The 17803-nt window shown below is 49.3% G+C and overlaps 1 protein-coding gene across 2 annotated transcripts in view; it reads right to left on the bottom strand.

Annotated features, from left to right (window-relative positions):
• NCL (nucleolin) overlaps nt 1-13688 on the bottom strand; it is a 57954-nt gene extending 44266 nt beyond the window's left edge. For both annotated transcript variants that reach the window (XM_033958413.1, XM_033958414.1), the window contains exons 1-2: nt 13522-13688; nt 1600-1722 (exon numbers count right to left, since the gene is read on the bottom strand). In XM_033958413.1, the coding sequence (XP_033814304.1) occupies nt 1600-1722; nt 13522-13539 (141 nt within the window). In that variant the 5' untranslated portion in view covers nt 13540-13688. The remainder of the gene's footprint in view (nt 1-1599; nt 1723-13521) is intronic.
• Nucleotides 13689-17803: the final 4115 nt, after the last annotated feature.

Genomic DNA, 17803 nt, shown 5'->3' with positions numbered 1-17803 from the left:
AAGATTCCCCTTTGCAGCGGCTGGTGCAATTCGTGCATACACTGGCCGCACTGACCACACAACTGGAGCACAATGAGCACTTTTTCAGCTTAAAAGTGTTCATTGCAAAAACTGCTACAAAGAAAGGAAAAAGTACCAGTTAGCAATTAAAAAAAAAAAAAAAAAATCTGGCTTAATTGAAGGATTCCCTTCAGACTGGCATTGCCTCAGGACTTTGGTTCCCCCCCCCCCCCAATATAACTAAGGCTTACAGCTGAGGCACCTCTAAAGATCAAAATTTGGGGAGGTGGGAGAAATGGGGGGAGGGACTCGACCAGTTAAGTGTGGCACCCCCGAGGTCAGACTGACCCCTGAAGGGTCCCCCAAGCTCAATCCAGCACCACAGATAGGGACCAGGTCGCTAAACAAATTCCAACAGCTCTACAATAAATCAGGGAAGACTGCGCAGATTTACCACCTCCACCTGCTGGACAGAGTAGACTAATTGTACTTGGGACTACACAGTTTACTTGTAATACCGCCAGAAGTTTGTGTCTCAGTCTCTACCTGCTGGTCGTGATGCCGGTCTGGAGGGATGGTAAAGAACTAAATATTTTGTATTATGAAATGTTCTAAAATTAGAAAAGACGAACCCTTAAGGGGCACCCCTTGTGTTTCTATGTGGTCAATATAAGTAATATAAATACAAGTATTCATCTGTGAAAAATATAGCAAAGAATGAACAAAAGGGAAATACCATAGTTTTCGCTCCATTAGACGCACTTTTTCCCCCCAAAAAGTGGGTTGAAATAAGGGTCCGTCTTATGGAGTGAATACTCAAAGGATTCCACCCCCCATTTCCTTATTTTAATGCTGCCGCCCTCTCTCGCTGGACACGATGCCCTCCCTAAGAGTGGCGCACAAGGCTGGCTGGCTGCCTGGTCCCCGCCACTTCCCCTGAGAACTGACAGCTGACGCGGCTGCCTCCTCTTCTGTTCTCTTGCGGCATAGCGGCGCACCATGATGCCTGCCTGGACCCGTGCCGTTTCCCGCGAGAATGACAAAGGACCAAACAGGCAACCTGGTGCGCCGCTATGCTGCAAGAGAACAGAAGCGGAAGCAGCCGCGTCAGCTGTTCTCAGGGGAAGCAGCGGGGACCAGACAGCCCGCCAGCCTTGTGCACTGCTCTCAGCAAGGGAAGGTGGCACGTCCAGCAAAGGAGGGCACCAAAAGTTTAAAAGAAAAAAAAAAAAAGGTACGCGCGGGGGGTGGAGAGGGCCAAGGCTGCCAAATTAAAAATAGGGAGGGAGAGGCCTGGGCCTGCGGGGGAGGGGAGAGAGGTCTGCCTATCTACCTGCCCTGCCACTAGACCACCAGAGGAGGGACAGGGTACAGAGCCTGGCAGGGAGGGGGGACAGGGTGCAGAGCTTGGCAAAGAGTGTGGTGTTGGGTGCAGAGCCTGGCAAGGAGAATTTGGTTCAGAATTATTTTTTTCTTGTTTTCCTCCTCTAAATCTAGGGTGCGTCTTATGGTCAGATGCATCTAACGGAGCGAAAAATACAGTACAACTATCTCATTTCAAACAGGGTCATGTGAAGTGACCAATAATTAAATGCTTACAATTTTTTCATCCTCCTCCTCACTGTTGTCCTCCTCCTCCTCAGAGTCCTCCTCATCACTTTCTTCTACATCCTTTGGAGGAGGAAGAGGAGCCTTCTTCAGCTTGGCTTGACTTTTGGCTGCCTGAAATAAGAATATAAACACAAAATTGACCGCTGAAATCAAAAACAGTTATTTCAAATCAGCACAATTTACTTCTTTCTTTGGTGCCAACATTAAAGCAATGGGGAGGGGGGGGGATGGAGGAGGAACTGCAGCCGGCTCCCTCATCCCAAACGTTTGTTTCACAGCAGCCCCAAAACCCTTGCTCAATCCAGATTAAATCAGCAGGTGAGCAGCTCCCAGGGGAACCTGAACTCTCGAAGGGACACAAAGCAGGCTGGCTTCACAGGTAAACAATGAGATTGGCCTGGAAGCAGCAATCCACCCATGCAGTACTGCATCGTTTCCCCAGCGAAGTAAGCCCCCCCTAAAAAGGGGACCTCTGAAGCCATGAAGAAACTAAAAAAAAGATGGAAAAAATACCCAAATATAACAAAAAGAAGCAGAGCAGATCAGAACATAACTTCTGGGTTTGGTTGCAAAAGGAAAAACTGAATAGGGAGCTGTTCTCCACTACAGAAGGGAAAGTTCAAGATCACTATTCTGCAGTTTCACAGTTAGTGGGAAATCAACAGCTAAAGTAAGGACTACTGTGTGTAACAGAATATATATTATAAATGTAAAATAAGAACAGCAGATTAAAGATTAAGATGAATACAGAGATGAAAAAGTAGTCATTGGGCATGAATAGCACAGTTACTTACCGTAACAGGTGTTATCCAGGGACAGCAGGCATATATTCTCACATGTGGGTGACGTCATCTACGGAGCCCCAGCGCGGACAGCTTTTCAAGCAAACTTGATTGAAGTTTCAAGTTTGCTATGCTGCACCACGCATGTGCATGCCTTCTTGCCCACTAGAGGGCGCATCCCCACCTCGTGGTCCTCAGTTCCATAGCCAGCAAAGAAGCCATCCCCGGGGAGGAGGGCGGGTTGCGAGAATATATGCCTGCTGTCCCTGGATAACACCTGTTACGGTAAGTAACTGTGCTTTATCCCAGGACAAGCAGGCATGATATTCTCACATGTGGGTGACCTCCAAGCCAATCAAAAAAGGGTAGGTGGGAGGATGGCAATTTAGGAAAACAGATTACGCAAAACCGACTGGCCAAACCGGCCGTCACTTCTGGACAACGTATCCAGACAGTAGTGGGAGGTGAAAGTATGAACCGAAGACCAAGTGGCAGCCTTGCAGATGTCCTCCACCGGAGTAGACCGGAGGAAAGCGACAGAAGCTGCCATCGCTCGGACTTTATGTCCCGTAACCCGACCATGCAACGCGAGACCAGCCTGAGCGTAGCAAAAAGAAATACAAGCAGCCACCCAGTTGGACAAGGTGCGCTTGGAAACAGGACGTCCCAACCGATTAGGGTCAAAGGACAAAAACAATTGAGGAACCTTCCGATGAGACATAGTGCGTTGAAGACAAAAAGCCAACGCCCTCTTACGGTCAAGCGTGTGAAGCGCCGCCTCCCCAGGATGAGAGTGGGGCTTCGGGAAGAACACCGGAAGAACAATGGACTGATTGAGGTGGAAATCAGACACAACCTTAGGTAAAAACTTTGGATGGGTGCGAAGAACCACCTTGTCATGATGGAACACAGTAAAAGGCGGGTCCGCAACCAAAGCCTGCAACTCACTAATCCGACGAGCGGACGTGAGCGCAAGTAAAAAGATCACCTTCCAAGTGAGAAACTTAAGATGAGATTTGTCAATAGGCTCAAAAGGAGGCTTCATCAGCTGAGCCAAGACCACATTAAGATCCCAAACTACCGGAGGTTTCAGAGGAGGATGAACCTTCACGAGACCCCTCATGAAACGAGTCACCAGAGGATGAAGAGAGAGAGACCGACCCTCGAGATGCCGATGGAAAGCAGCAATAGCACTGAGATGCACCCGAATGGAAGTCGTTTTCAGCCCAGACTTGGACAAATGCAACAAATATTCCAGAACCGAAGACACCGGAACCGAACTCGGATCCAGATGGTTCGAGGAACACCAGGATGAAAATCTGGTCCACTTCTGGAAATAACAAAGCCTAGTCGAGACCTTGCGCGAGGCTTCCAAAACTTCCCTCACAGACTGAGAAACAGGAACCGAAGTCAAGGGGAAAGGAACCAAGCCGTCAGATGTAAGGACTGAAGATTGGGATGCAACAGTGAGCCCCGACTCTGAGGGAAAAACTGGCAGAAGCAGAGGCTCCCTGACACTGAGTTGAAGGAGCAGGGAGAACCAGTGCTGCCGAGGTCAACGAGGCGCAATGAGAATCATAGTGGCTCTGGTCGATTTGAGATGTACCAACGTTCTCAAGATCAGCGGAAAAGGAGAAAACGCATACAGGAATCTCCCTCCCCAGTCTAGAAGAAAGGCATCGGCTTCGAGACGGTCCGGGGAGTAAATCCGAAAACAATAGAAGGGCAGCTTGTGAGTCTCCGGGGAGGCAAACAAATCCACCTGAGGAGTCTACCAGCGTTCGAAAACCTCGTGCAGAACTCGGGAGTTTAGCGACCACTCGTGCGGCTGGAGGAGACGACTGAGTTTGTCTGCCAGACAGTTCCTCTCTCCCTGAATGTAAACCGCACGTAGGAAGATGTTCTGGGAGACCGCCCATTCCCAAAGGCGCAATGCTTCCCGGCACAGGGACCAGGAGCCCGTTCCCCCTTGCTTGTTTACATAATACATTGCCACCTGGTTGTCGCCTGATCGTGCAGTAGGTGGCAGAACGCTCGAGCAGCCAGAAAAATGGCACGAAACTCCAAAACATTGATGCGACAACGCCAGTCCTCTGCCGACCATAGACCTTGAGTCCGCAGACCGTCTAGATGAGCCCCCCATGCGTACTCCGAGGAGTCCGTGGTCAGGACCTTGTGATGCGGAGGAATGAGAAAGAGCAACCCCTCGGAAAGATTGGAAGAGTTGGTCCACCAACGGAGTGAGCGTCTCAAGGAAGGAGTCACTGTTATAGGGGAGGAGACTGGGAGGCCAAGGTCCACTGAGGAAGCCTCAGGTGCAAACGGGCGAACGGAGTGACATGGACCGTCGACGCCATGTGGCCGAGCAGAACCATCAGGAGCTGCGCCGAAACTGAGGGCAGCAGCGAAACCTGGCGACTCAATCGAAGCAGGGCCTCCAACCGTGGTGGGGGGAGGAACGAACGGAGGCGAACCGTGTCCAGCACGGCCCTGATAAACTGAAGGGATTGAGCCGGGCACAACTGAGACTTGGGGAAGTTCACTTCGAACCCCAGACGTTGAAGGAAGATGATAGTCTGTTGGGTCGCTGAAATAACCCCTTCCTTGGAGGACGCCTTGATCAGCCAATCATCCAGGTAGGGAAAGACCTGCAGCCCCCGAGATCTCAGGGCTGCTGCAACCACCACCATACACTTCGTGAAAACTCGAGGGGACGAAGCCAGCCCAAAGGGGAGGACCCGATATTGGAGGTGCAACTCCCCCACCTGGAACCTGAGGAACTTGCGGAAGGCGAGATGCACTGGAACATGAGTATATGCTTCCTTCAGGTCCAGGGAGCACATCCAGTCCCCCGATTTTAACAGAGGGTACAGGACTGGAAGGGATAACATACGGAACTTCTCCCGGACAAGTTACTTGTTGAACCTCCGGAGGTCCAGAATGGGGCGTAAGTTCCCTGTCTTCTTCGGGACCAAAAAGTAACGGGAGTAAAACCCTCGTCCCCTTTGGTTCGGGGGCACCGGCTCCACCGCCCGAAGGCTCAACAAGGACCTGGCTTCCGAAAGGAGAAGAAGAAGCTGGGCTCGACAGCAAAGAGAAGCCCCCGGCGGATGTTCCGGCGGCGTGGCTGAGAAGTTTAGCGAGTAACCCTCGGAGATGATCCGGAGCACCCAAGCGTCCGATGTGATCCTGGCCCAGGCCGGATGAAAGGCCTGCAAGCGGCCCCCGATGGGAAGGGGGTCCGTCGACAGTGCGGAGGGGGCCCGCCCCCATCCGCTCATCACGTCAAAAAGACGGAGCCGGTTTAGACGCCCCTTGCGCCTGAGGTTTCGGTTGGGACGCTCTGCCCTGCTGAGGGGGCCTCGAGAAAGCCGGCGTCGACTTCTGCGGGTATCGCCGCGGTGGAGGTCTAAACGGCTTCTGCGGCGGTACCCGGGGTTTAGGACGGACCAAGGAGGCGATGGAGCGCTCATGTTCGGACAGGCGTTTGGTCGCCGCCTCCAAGGACTCATCGAACAATTCTGAGCCAACCCATGGAAGATTGGCCAGACGTTCTTGCAAGTTCAGGTCCATATCAAGGGTACGGAGCCATGCGAGACGGCGCATCGCCACCGCAAAGGCGGAGACTCGAGAGGCCAACTCAAACGCGTCGTAAACTGCGTGAAAGAGGTACAGACGCAGCTGTGACAAATTGGCCATAAAGGTACCAAAATCCCCCTTATGGGAATCCGGCATGACCCCATAATAACGGGGCAACGCCTTCACCATCCGCCGTAAATAGGACGAAAATGTGAAAGCATAATTAAGGACCCTGGCAGCCATCATGGAATTGGAGTAGAGGCGACGACCAAACTTGTCCAGGGTCCGTCCCTCCCGTCCGGGGGGGACCGCAGCAGAGACCCGAGAAGGCTGGAACTTCTTCAACGCCGACTCCACCAGCAACGACTGGTGGGACAGCTGCGCTTTTTCGAAGCCTTTGCAAGGGACTGTACGGTACTTTGACTCCATCTTCGAGCGAACCGCCGTAACCGTGAGAGGGGAGTCCAAGTTTCTCCGGAAGGTCTGATGGAGAACTTTGTTGAGAGGCAGACGAGGAGTCTCCCTTGGGGGAGAAGGCAAATCCTGCCCCTCCAAAAATTCCTTCGTATATTGAGAACCCGACACAAGATCAAGGTCCAAAGCCCTCCCCATATCAAGCACAAATCTCGAAAAGGAGGAGGGCTTCGAAGGCGGAGAGGGAGATCGAGAAGCCCGCGCCGCCAAAAAAGAAGGGGAAGCCTCACGGGAGTAACGAGGTTCCTTACCTGTGCCAGACCCCGAACCCCAAGAAGCTGCACCCAGCGACCTCGATGGGGTCAGGGACCGCCCATGCCCCGAGGAACCCCTGCGGGAAGTCCCCGGGGTATGAGGCACCGAGGCATGCCCCTTCCGTCTCGGCGAGGAGTCCCTCGATAACTCTACCTCGGAGGAACGGAAAAGCCTCGGATTATCGAGGCGGAGCTCCGAGACACGCAGGGTCTCAGCCCCGGTCGGCGAGGAGCGACCGCGTCGTCGAGGAGAGCCCCGAAGACGTTTGGGCTTCCTCGGCCGACGCCCCGGGAGGACCTCGACGAGGAAGAAGAGATCCTCCGAACCCTTCGCACCTTGTCCCGAGGCCGCACGCTCCGCTCAGGCTGGTCAACCGAGGTCAAGGGCAAGGTCGGGGTTGAAGCCACCCCGGGGGCCGAAGTCGAGGGTACCGAGACCGAGGCTGCTGAAGCCGGGGCAGACGAGGCCGAAGCCGGCTGTAGGTGCGCGAGGGCACCGGACAGCTCCGAGGCAATGAGTGCACGGAGTAAGTCCTGAAAAACGGGAACCCCCATCATAGTCGGTAGATCCGGGGCCAGCGGGTGCTCCCTCGAGGGCGACCTCAGTCTCGAGTATTCCCGCGGGGCACCCGACTTCGACGCTTGGGGCAGGGCCGAGGACGACCCACCCGCCCCCGTCGATGAGCCCGAGGATGGCTTCTTCGAGGCTGGAACAGAAGAAGGAAGTGAGGACTTACCCACCGCGACTTCGGGGTCGAGGACGCAGGCTTCAATGAAGCGGGCTTTCGTGGTGAGGTCGAGGGAGTCGAGGCCAAGGTCAAGGCCAAAGCCGACGTCGAGGCCTTCCCCGCCGCGGGGTCCACAGCAAAGAGCTCCGCCATTCGAGCGCGACGGCGGCGGAGAGCTCTCGGCTGAAAAGTAGAGCACCGAGTGTAGGAGTCGGTCGGGTGCTCAGGACCCAGACAAAGCAAGCACCACCGGTGGGGATCGGTGATCGAAAGCAACCGATCGCACCGGGTGCACTTTTTAAAGCCCGTCAAGGGACGGGACACGAACTCAAAAAACGGCCGGAAACGAACGAGGTCCCGCGGCCGCGGCTACCGGGAGCCCCCGGAGCCGAACAAAAAGACTTTTTTTTTTTTTCCCCGACGATAACTTAACACACGAACAAATAAAAAAACAAATCAAGCACAGCGACCGAGAAAAAACACTCAGCCACGGTGTCAGAAGGCAAAAAGTAGAGAGCACAAATTCCACAGGGCTTCTGGCTCCGCGGAAAAAACTGAACTGAGGACCACGAGGTGGGGATGCGCCCTCTAGTGGGCAAGAAGGCATGCACATGCGTGGTGCAGCATAGCAAACTTGAAACTTCAATCAAGTTTGCTTGAAAAGCTGTTCGCGCTGGTGCTCCGTAGATGACGTCACCCACATGTGAGAATATCATGCCTGCTTGTCCTGGGATAAAAGAAGTTATGGGATAGGGTTAGGATTGACAGGTGGCACTTTTTTTTTTTTAGGGGAGACAGTGTTACTTTATAGGGAGAATTTAGCCAAGAGACTGGTGATTTAAGGTTGAAGGTGTTAAGACAAGGATGTTTAAGATGTCAAGGTGGCTCAACAGTGTGGGAAGAACAGTCAAGATCTCATTCAGTTCCTCTGAATACAAAGTGGCTCCTGTTTATATAATGGCAAAGACCAGTATCTAGTGCAGCTGTTTTCAAGCCTAGCAAGTTAGGTTTTCAGGCTAAATAAAGCACAGTGAATATTATGAGGCTGCAATATTCACTGTACATATTCCTAAAAAACCAAGTGGCGTTTTTATCTTATGACCATGTATGTTTTTGCAATCCGCTTAGGTATAAGCAAAATAAGGCTGGAACCACTTGACTAAAGAACTGTTTCCCCAAGTTGATCCTGGAGTGCCCCCTTACCAGTCAGGTTTTCAAGATATCCACAATGAATATGCAAAGTTGATTTACATTCAGTCTCCATTGTATACAAATCTCTTTCATGCATATTCACTATCCTGAAAACCTGACTGGAAAGGAGTACTCCAGGACAGACTGTTCTAGAGCAGTCTCGTATAGTACTCTAGAGCAGTGGTCCCCAGTCGAGTTTTTGGGATAGCCCTAATGAGATTTGCATACAATGGAGGCGACAGGCATGCAAATCTGCCCCATGAATATTCATTAGGGCTTTCCCAAAACTCGACTGGCCTGGTGGTCTTCCAGGACAGGGTTAGGAACCACTGCTCTAGAGAATGACACAGGGACAAATCTTGTCCCTGTCCCATTCCTGTAAGCTCTGCCTTAACTCACAAGCCTTGGACAGTTATGATAAAGTGTTTGAGACTTGTGCAGATGAGGACAGAGCTTGCAGGAATGGGGCAGGGACAGGAAAAGAACTAGTGGGGACGGGAAAATGAGTTCCCGCGCGGATGAGGAAAAATTTGTTCCCGTGTCATTCTCCACACTAGTCCAGTGGTTTTTGATCCAGACCTCAGGGACCCCCTGGCCAGAAGGGTTTTTAGGATATCCATTATTAATATGAATGAAAGTTGCATACCAAGGCAGTACATGCAATCTTTCTCAGTTCTATATACCTGAAGGCACAAACAGATTGGAAAAATATCAGATTGAGTATTTTTTTAAAGGCTCTTGGATTTGAACCTCAGATTTACTCGTTAATACATAATATGATTTGATGTATTAATAATTGGGAGAAGGGGGGGAATGATTGTTTTCTTTAATATTTGTGTGAAAATGGTGCATTTTATATAATCTTTTTATGTTTTATTATTTGTAATGCGCTGTCAAAGACTGAAAATTAATAAAGATTCATTAAAAAAAAGACTCTGTGAGCAAGGCTACATTTACGGAAGACGGCTAGGAGGCAGCAGCACCAGTTACCAAGTCACACAACTGCTATCATTCTTATGGTATTTACTAAACTTGCAATCAGAACTGTAGACTACCAAGACCACTGAGGACAAAAGCAGAAGACTACATTTACAGTATTGGTTTCCAAGGTCAAGGTGCTTTCCATCTGGGTTACTAAGAACATAACTGTCATAATGGGTCATACAAAAAGTCTCCTACACAAGAAAGGAAAAGATAAAGTAGATTTAATTTTAATTTCCATATTTATATCCTACTTAACCACAAAGATCTAAGCGGGTCACAATAAGAGAATACAGTATCATGATAATTCATAAACAGCATGCATCTTAAAATATAGCCATTGGAAAGGCCATTTTAAGTTATAGTATAAGATCGCGTTTTTAGTTTAGAGTGAAAGTTTTTATTGATGATCATACAACCAGTAGACAAGTAGAGCAATACGAACAGTAACATAACTCCAAACCGCCTCCCAACCCAATCATCACCACCCCTGTACATACTAAGAAAAAAGAGCATGTGTCACAATCCTTAAACCAATGCATTTCCTAGCACAAAATACCCAATATCCCAAATCCATTTTGAATACCCCCCCCCCCCGGGTCTATAATATTAGTACTTCCCAAGAATGACTCTCTCCGGTCATAAGTAAGCTTAATATGAAAAAAATCTCACAGCAAGCCCCCCCAAAGTCTGTTATAGCCAAGGCAAATCGCCCAGAATGTTCAAAATTAGACTCTTACTTCTGGCTGATAAAATCTGAACATAAACTTCCCAAACCTGAAGGGATAATTTGTGATGCCTCAACCTGAAGGGATAATTTGTGATGCCTCGGTATACCACGAACCCCCTCAAGTTCCATGGTACAAAGATTATGGAATCTATTTCTCCATTCCCAAAAAGAGGGGGTAAAAGATTGGGCCCATCTACAGAGAGTACATTTCAAAGCCACCACTCTAGTTGTTTGTCCTTTCTCCTTAACTCCCAAGTTTGTTGGATTTTTTATTTTTCCTATTTTTAATCTTTGTAAATCGCATTGGATTTGTATATTGCGATTATATCAAATATCTTAAAGAAACTAAGTCTTTATCCTAGTTGTTTTTAGTTTATAAAGTGACATGGTCTAGAGTTTTAATACCATTGTGTAAGTTGGCGATGTCTTACGAGCCAGGTAGGGCTTTAAGTACCCAAAACCTACTTACTATTCTTGAGGTCAGCTATGCATGACTAATGAGTACACATAATAAATCATTTTTTTTTCCAAGCCCCAATTCTTTGGAATGCTATCTTCTTATTTGCAGGAAGAGCGTTCTTTAACTTGTTTTCGGAAACAACTTAAAGCACGTTTATTTTGGCAGGCTTTTTCAAGTTTACCCCTGGAATTGGTTGTCTAGGTTAAGAACATAAGAATAGCCTTACTGGGTCAGACCAATGGGTCCATCAAGCCCAGTAGCCCGTTCTCACGGTGGCCAATCCAGGTCACTAGTACCTGGCCAAAACCCAACGAGTAGCAATATTCCATGCTACCAATACAGGCCAAGCAGTGGCTTTCCCCATGTCTTTCTCAATAAAAGACTATAGACTTTTCCTCCAGGAACTTGTCCAAACCTTTCTTAAAACCAGCTACGCTATCTGCTCTTACCACATCCTTGGCAACGCGTTCCAGAGCTCAACTAATCTGTGCGTGAAAAAAAAATTTCCTATTGGTTTTAAAAATATTTCTCTGTAACTTCAAGTGTCCCCTAGTCTTTGTCATTTTTGAGAGTGAAAAAAATCGATTCACTTGTACCCATTCTACTCCACTCAAGATTTTGTAGATTTCAATCATATCTCCCCTCAGCCATCTCTTTTCCAAGCTGAAGAGCCCTTCCGATTTCATGGCAGCGGAGCGAGCTCCTTGAGCTCCAGCCCCTGTGCCGCTTGCTGAATGGCTGCTGCCATTTCTTGCGAGACTTGATGCCACAAGATCAGGAGAAGCGAAGGGCAGGAGCACGGAAAGTTTGCTCTTGCCCTAACACAGCAGGACCGCCAGGGATGCAAGAAAGGTATCCCGGGGGGGGGGAGGGGTGTTTAAAAATAATATAATTATTATTGGGCGGGACAGGGTTGGATGATGAGACCCTCATTTTTTTTGTCCTAAAAACCTTGTCCTATATTTGAGTGTATACGGTATATGGTGTCTTGACAACTAGAACAAAGCTGACATGAAGAGCATCTTGTGAGGACTTCTGTTGCAAACTCTGTATCCGAAACAGTCTGTACCAGGTCTAATTTCCTATTCCATTTTACATAGTTGCCATTACTACTACTATAATTTATTTGGAATCTCATAAAAAAAATTCTTAACAGATTAAGAGTACAAAACTCAGCGGTTCATTTGATCTTCAGTCTGAAAAAATACATCCTGTTTAGCTCTTATTATAGACAGCTTAACTGGTTGCCGTTTGATGCAAGAGTTTTATTTAAATTTGGCTATATCTGCTTTAAAGTACTATTTGGTTTAGCTCCAGCTTATCTTGTTTCTCATTTTTAACTTCCATCACCTAAAGCTTGTTGTTGCACAATATTTTTTGATCAAACTTTAGAATTCCAGGCTAGTAAAATGAATACCTGGTGGAGTACCCTAATTCCTCAAGCTCAATCTTATCATGCTTTGATAAATTTATACCTTGTTTTAATATTGTATTTATGATATGTATACGTGGTGCATTTATATGATTCGCTGATTGTCCAGCTTTTCTTGATGTAAACCGCCTAGAACTCAAGGTATGACGGTATACAAAAATAAAGTTTATTATTACTAGTACTACTATTATTAAAGTATATCTTTTGGCTTGAAGATCTGGTCTTCTCTGCTCCTCCTTGGTACAGTCTGGTGCTTCCTCTTTTGTGAAGCAAGTAACTTACCTATGGTCGCAAGGACCTGAGAGTGCTAAGGCGACAACTCTACCAATTGGCTACTCCTCACCTCAGAGCACTAAAATCTGTTAAACCTTTGCTAACGGAAAATTCCTTTATAATGTTTTATCATTTTGGCTGCCTTCTTTTTTTTTTTTTTTTTTAATTTTCACTAGATTCTTGAGGAATAGCAACCCAATAAGTCAATAACGCAAGGTGTGGTCACATCAATTTCCAGCATCCTATTTGCTGTTCTGACAGTCACCACACACACCCAGTCAAATGATCTCCAAGCACTGGACCCTTGTCCTGGGAGCCAACTACTACTTGTTGCATGCCTTGGTACTGTCCCAATTAGACTACAGTTCTCCCTCCTTATTTGCGGTTTTGCTTATTCGCGGTTTTCAGCTTGCTGGCTCCTGAACTCAAATTCTTCACGGTTTCGCGATGGTTTTTAATAGAAAACATATGAAAAAGGATTTGCGAATACGGAGGGAGATGTGTATTACAACCACGTCTCCCCGCTGGCCCTTCCGAAAGGCCGGTACCCAGCACGCGGCTCCCTCATCCCCGTCGAAAAGGCGCCTTTGCTCCAGGCCATGTGCGGCCGCAGGAAAATGGTCGGAAGTGCCGCGTGCAGCCTTCCCCTCACCTGCGCACGCGCAACATCCAGGGCCGCCTCGCGCCTTCAGCCACCGACGACCGTCCGCGCGCGCCATCTCGCGCGCCTCTTTGTCAAGGCCGCCAAGAACTAACTCCGTCCTCGCACGAAAGACACGCGCACAGCACCGCCACCGCGCGTGAAACCGGGGGGGGGGGAGGAGGGGGTGCAAAGCGTCCGTTCTAAGAAGCCTATTTCGTGTGCGCGCGCGCGGCCCCCTTCCCGCGAAAAGCGGCTAAGCCTTCCGCGCGAGCAGGAAAAGCGGCGGCGGCGCAGGCCTAGGTCCAGCGCGCTCCTCCTCCTCCTCCCCCCCCCCCTCCACCACCGAGACGGGCGATGCGCTCCCCCCTCGCGCGCGAGCTTACCTTGGCGAGTTTAACCATCGTGGTAGCGTCGGGTGAGGCCTCGCGGTGCAACTGGCGGAGCAGAGGCAGCTGCACGTGGCCGGGACTGGCGTGTAAGGCGGGCGCGCGGGCTGAAAGAGAGAACGACTGGAACGGTTCGTCAGCTCGCCCCCACCGACTCTGATACACGTGACTGTCCGCAGCCAATCCGACAGCAGTGCTCGGGAAGCCCGCCCTCACTCTCCCTCGCTCCAATCGCTCAAGGCCGCTGGCTGCTCCGGCCAATTGCAGAGCTCTGTTTACTTTGAACTGCAGAGTCTTCTCCAATCACAAAAGCGTGAGGAGGCGAGAACGGATGTCGTCAGCGCGCTTTCACAGTCTTGACCAATCAAAGATAGCAATCCGGGGTTTTTTGGATTTTTTTTTTTTTTTGGGGGGGAGGGCTGAGGGGTTCTTCTTAAAGCCAGTTAAAGAACCCTGCGGCCTCCAGCATGTGCTGTAGATTCGTCTTAGACCTTGTGCTGGGGACATCAGAGGTCAGCGCTGCCACCCCTTAGATTTTACTCCTCTTAAGCACATAAGAATTGCCCTAGCGGGACAGACCGAAGGTCCATCAAGCCCAGGATCCGGTTCCCAAAAGTGGCCTGGCAGAGACCCAGAGCTGGGATTGTGACGTCATAATGCCTCATTCCACCATTGCTTAAGAGCCAAATTCACCAGTGATGTCACAATGGCTCGATTGTGCTATACTTGGTTCACATAAGAATTGCCGTGCTGGGACAGGACAAAGGTCCATCAAGCCCGGGATCCAGTTCCCAAAAGTGGCCAGGCAGAGACCCAGAGCTGGGATTGTGATATCATAACGCCTCATTCCACCATTGCTTAAGAGCCAAATTCACCAGTGAGGCACGATTGTGCTATACTTGGTTCACATAAGAATTGCCGTACTGGGATAGGACAAAGGTCCATCAAGCCCGGGATCTAGTTCCCAAAAGTGGTCAGGTAGAGACCCAGAGCTGGGTTTGTGATGTCACAATGCCTCATTCCACCATTGCTTAAGAGCCAAATTCACCAGTGATGTCACAATGGCTCATAAGAATTGCCGTACTGGGATAGGACGAAGGTCCATAAAGCCCAGGATCCGGTTCCCAAAAGTAGCCAGGCAGAGACCCAGAGCTGGGATTGTGACATCACAATGCCTCATTCCACCATTGCTTAAGAGCCAAATTCACCAGTGAGGCACGATTGTGCTATACTTGGTTCACATAAGAATTGCCGTACTGGGATAGGACAAAGGTCCATCAAGCCCAGGATCCGGTTCCCAAAAGTGGTCAGGTAGAGACCCAGAGCTGGGATTGTGACGTCACAATGCCTCATTCCACCATTGCTTAAGAGCCAAATTCACCAGTGATGTCACAATGGCTCGATTGTGCTATACTTGGTTCACATAAGAATTGCCGTACTGGGACAGGACAAAGATTCATCAAGCCTCCAGGATCCGTTTCCCAAAAGTGGCCAGGCAGAGACCCAGAGCTGGGATTGTGACGTCATAATGCCTCATTCCACCATTGCTTAAGAGCCAAATTCACCAGTGATGTCACAATGGCTCGATTGTGCTATACTTTGTTCACATAAGAATTGCCGTACTGGGACAGGACAAAGGTCCATCAAGCCCAGGATCTGGTTCCCAAAAGTGTCCAGGCAGAGACCCAGAGCTGGGATTGTGACGTCATAATGCCTCATTCCACCATTGCTTAAGAGCCAAATTCACCAGTGATGTCGCAATGGCTCGATTGTGCTATACTTGACTCACATAAGAATTGCCGTACTGGGACAGGACGAAGGTCCATCAAGCCCAGGATCCGGTTCCCAAAAGTGGTCAGGCAGAGACCCAGAGCTGGGATTGTGACGTCACAATGCCTCATTCCACCATTGCTTAAGAGCCAAATTCACCAGTGATGTCACAATGGCTCATAATTGCCGTTCTGGGACAGGACGAAGGTCCATAAAGCCCAGGATCCGGTTCCCAAAAGTAGCCAGGCAGAGACCCAGAGCTGGGATTGTGACATCACAATGCCTCATTCCACCATTGCTTAAGAGCCAAATTCACCAGTGATGTCACAATGGCTCATAAGAATTGCTGTACTAGGACAGGACAAAGGTCCATCAAGCCCGGGATCCAGTTCCCAAAAGTGGCCTGGCAGAGACCCAGAGCTGGGATTGTGACGTCACAATACCTCATTCCACTATTGCTTAAGAGCCAAATTCACCAGTGATGTCACAATGGCTCATAAGAATTGCTGTACTGGGACAGGACAAAGGTCCATCAAGCCCAGGATCCAGTTCCCAAAAGTGGCCAGGCAGAGACCCGGAGCTGGGATTGTGACGTCATAATGCCTCATTCTACCATTGCTTAAGAGCCAAATTCACCTGTGATGTCACAATGGCTCGATTGTGCTATACTTGGTTCACATAAGAATTGCCGTAGTGGGACAGGACAAAGATTCATCAAGCCTCCAGGATCCGTTTCCCAAAAGTGGCCAGGCAGAGACCCAGAGCTGGGATTGTGATGTCATAATGCCTCATTCCACCATTGCTTAAGAGCCAAATTCACCAGTGATGTCACAATGGCTCGATTGTGCTATACTTGGTTCACATAAGAATTGCCGTGCTGGGACAGGACAAAGGTCCATCAAGCCCGGGATCCAGTTCCCAAAAGTGGCCAGGCAGAGACCCAGAGCTGGGATTGTGACTTCATAATGCCTCATTCCACCATTGCTTAAGAGCCAAATTCACCAGTGAGGCACGATTGTGCTATACTTGGTTCACATAAGAATTGCCGTACTGGGATAGGACAAAGGTCCATCAAGCCCGGGATCCAGTTCCCAAAAGTGGTCAGGTAGAGACCCAGAGCTGGGATTGTGACGTCACAATGCCTCATTCCACCATTGCTTAAGAGCCAAATTCACCAGTGATGTCACAATGGCTCATAAGAATTGCCGTACTGGGATAGGACGAAGGTCCATAAAGCCCAGGATCCGGTTCCCAAAAGTAGCCAGGCAGAGACCCAGAGCTGGGATTGTGACATCACTATGCTTCATTCCACCATTGCTTAAGAGCCAAATTCACCAGTGATGTCACAATGGCTCGATTGTGCTATACTTTGTTCACATAAGAATTGCCGTACTGGGACAGGACAAAGGTCCATCAAGCCCGGCATCCAGTTCCCAAAAGTGGCCAGGCAGAGACCCAGAGCTGGGATTGTGACATCATAATGCCTCATTCCACCATTGCTTAAGAGCCAAATTCACCAGTGATGTCACAATGGCTCGATTGTGCTATACTTTGTTCACATAAGAATTGCCATACTGGGACAGGACAAAGGTCCATCAAGCCCGGCATCCATTTCCCAAAAGTGGCCAGGCAGAGACCCAGAGCTGGGATTGTGACATCATAATGCCTCATTCCACCATTGCTTAAGAGCCAAATTCACCAGTGATGTCACAATGGCTCGATTGTGCTATACTTGGTTCACATAAGAATTGCCGTACTGGGACAGGATAAAGGTTCATCAAGCCTCCAGGATCCGTTTCCCAAAAGTGGCCAGGCAGAGACCCAGAGCTGGGATTGTGATGTCACAATGCCTCATTCTACCATTGCTTAAGAGCCAAATTCACCAGTGATGTCACAATGGCTCGATTGTGCTATACTTTGTTCACATAAGAATTGCCGTACTGGGACAGGACAAAGGTCCATCAAGCCCGGGATCCAGTTCCCAAAAGTGGTCAGGTAGAGACCCAGAGCTGGGATTGTGACGTCACAATGCCTCATTCCACCATTGCTTAAGAGCCAAATTCACCAGTGATGTCACAATGGCTCGATTGTGCTATACTTTGTTCACATAAGAATTGCCGTACTGGGACAGGACAAAGGTCCATCAAGCCCGGCATCCAGTTCCCAAAAGTGGCCAGGCAGAGACCCAGAGCTGGGATTGTGACATCATAATGCCTCATTCCACCATTGCTTAAGAGCCAAATTCACCAGTGATGTCACAATGGCTCGATTGTGCTATACTTTGTTCACATAAGAATTGCCATACTGGGACAGGACAAAGGTCCATCAAGCCCGGCATCCATTTCCCAAAAGTGGCCAGGCAGAGACCCAGAGCTGGGATTGTGACATCATAATGCCTCATTCCACCATTGCTTAAGAGCCAAATTCACCAGTGATGTCACAATGGCTCGATTGTGCTATACTTGGTTCACATAAGAATTGCCGTACTGGGACAGGATAAAGGTTCATC

Source organism: Geotrypetes seraphini, chromosome 9 (genome assembly GCF_902459505.1).
Source record: "Geotrypetes seraphini chromosome 9, aGeoSer1.1, whole genome shotgun sequence".
Classification (NCBI taxonomy): Eukaryota; Metazoa; Chordata; class Amphibia; order Gymnophiona; family Dermophiidae; genus Geotrypetes; species Geotrypetes seraphini.
The sequence above is the reverse complement of the archived record's forward strand: the minus strand, read 5'-3'. Positions and strand labels throughout refer to the sequence as shown.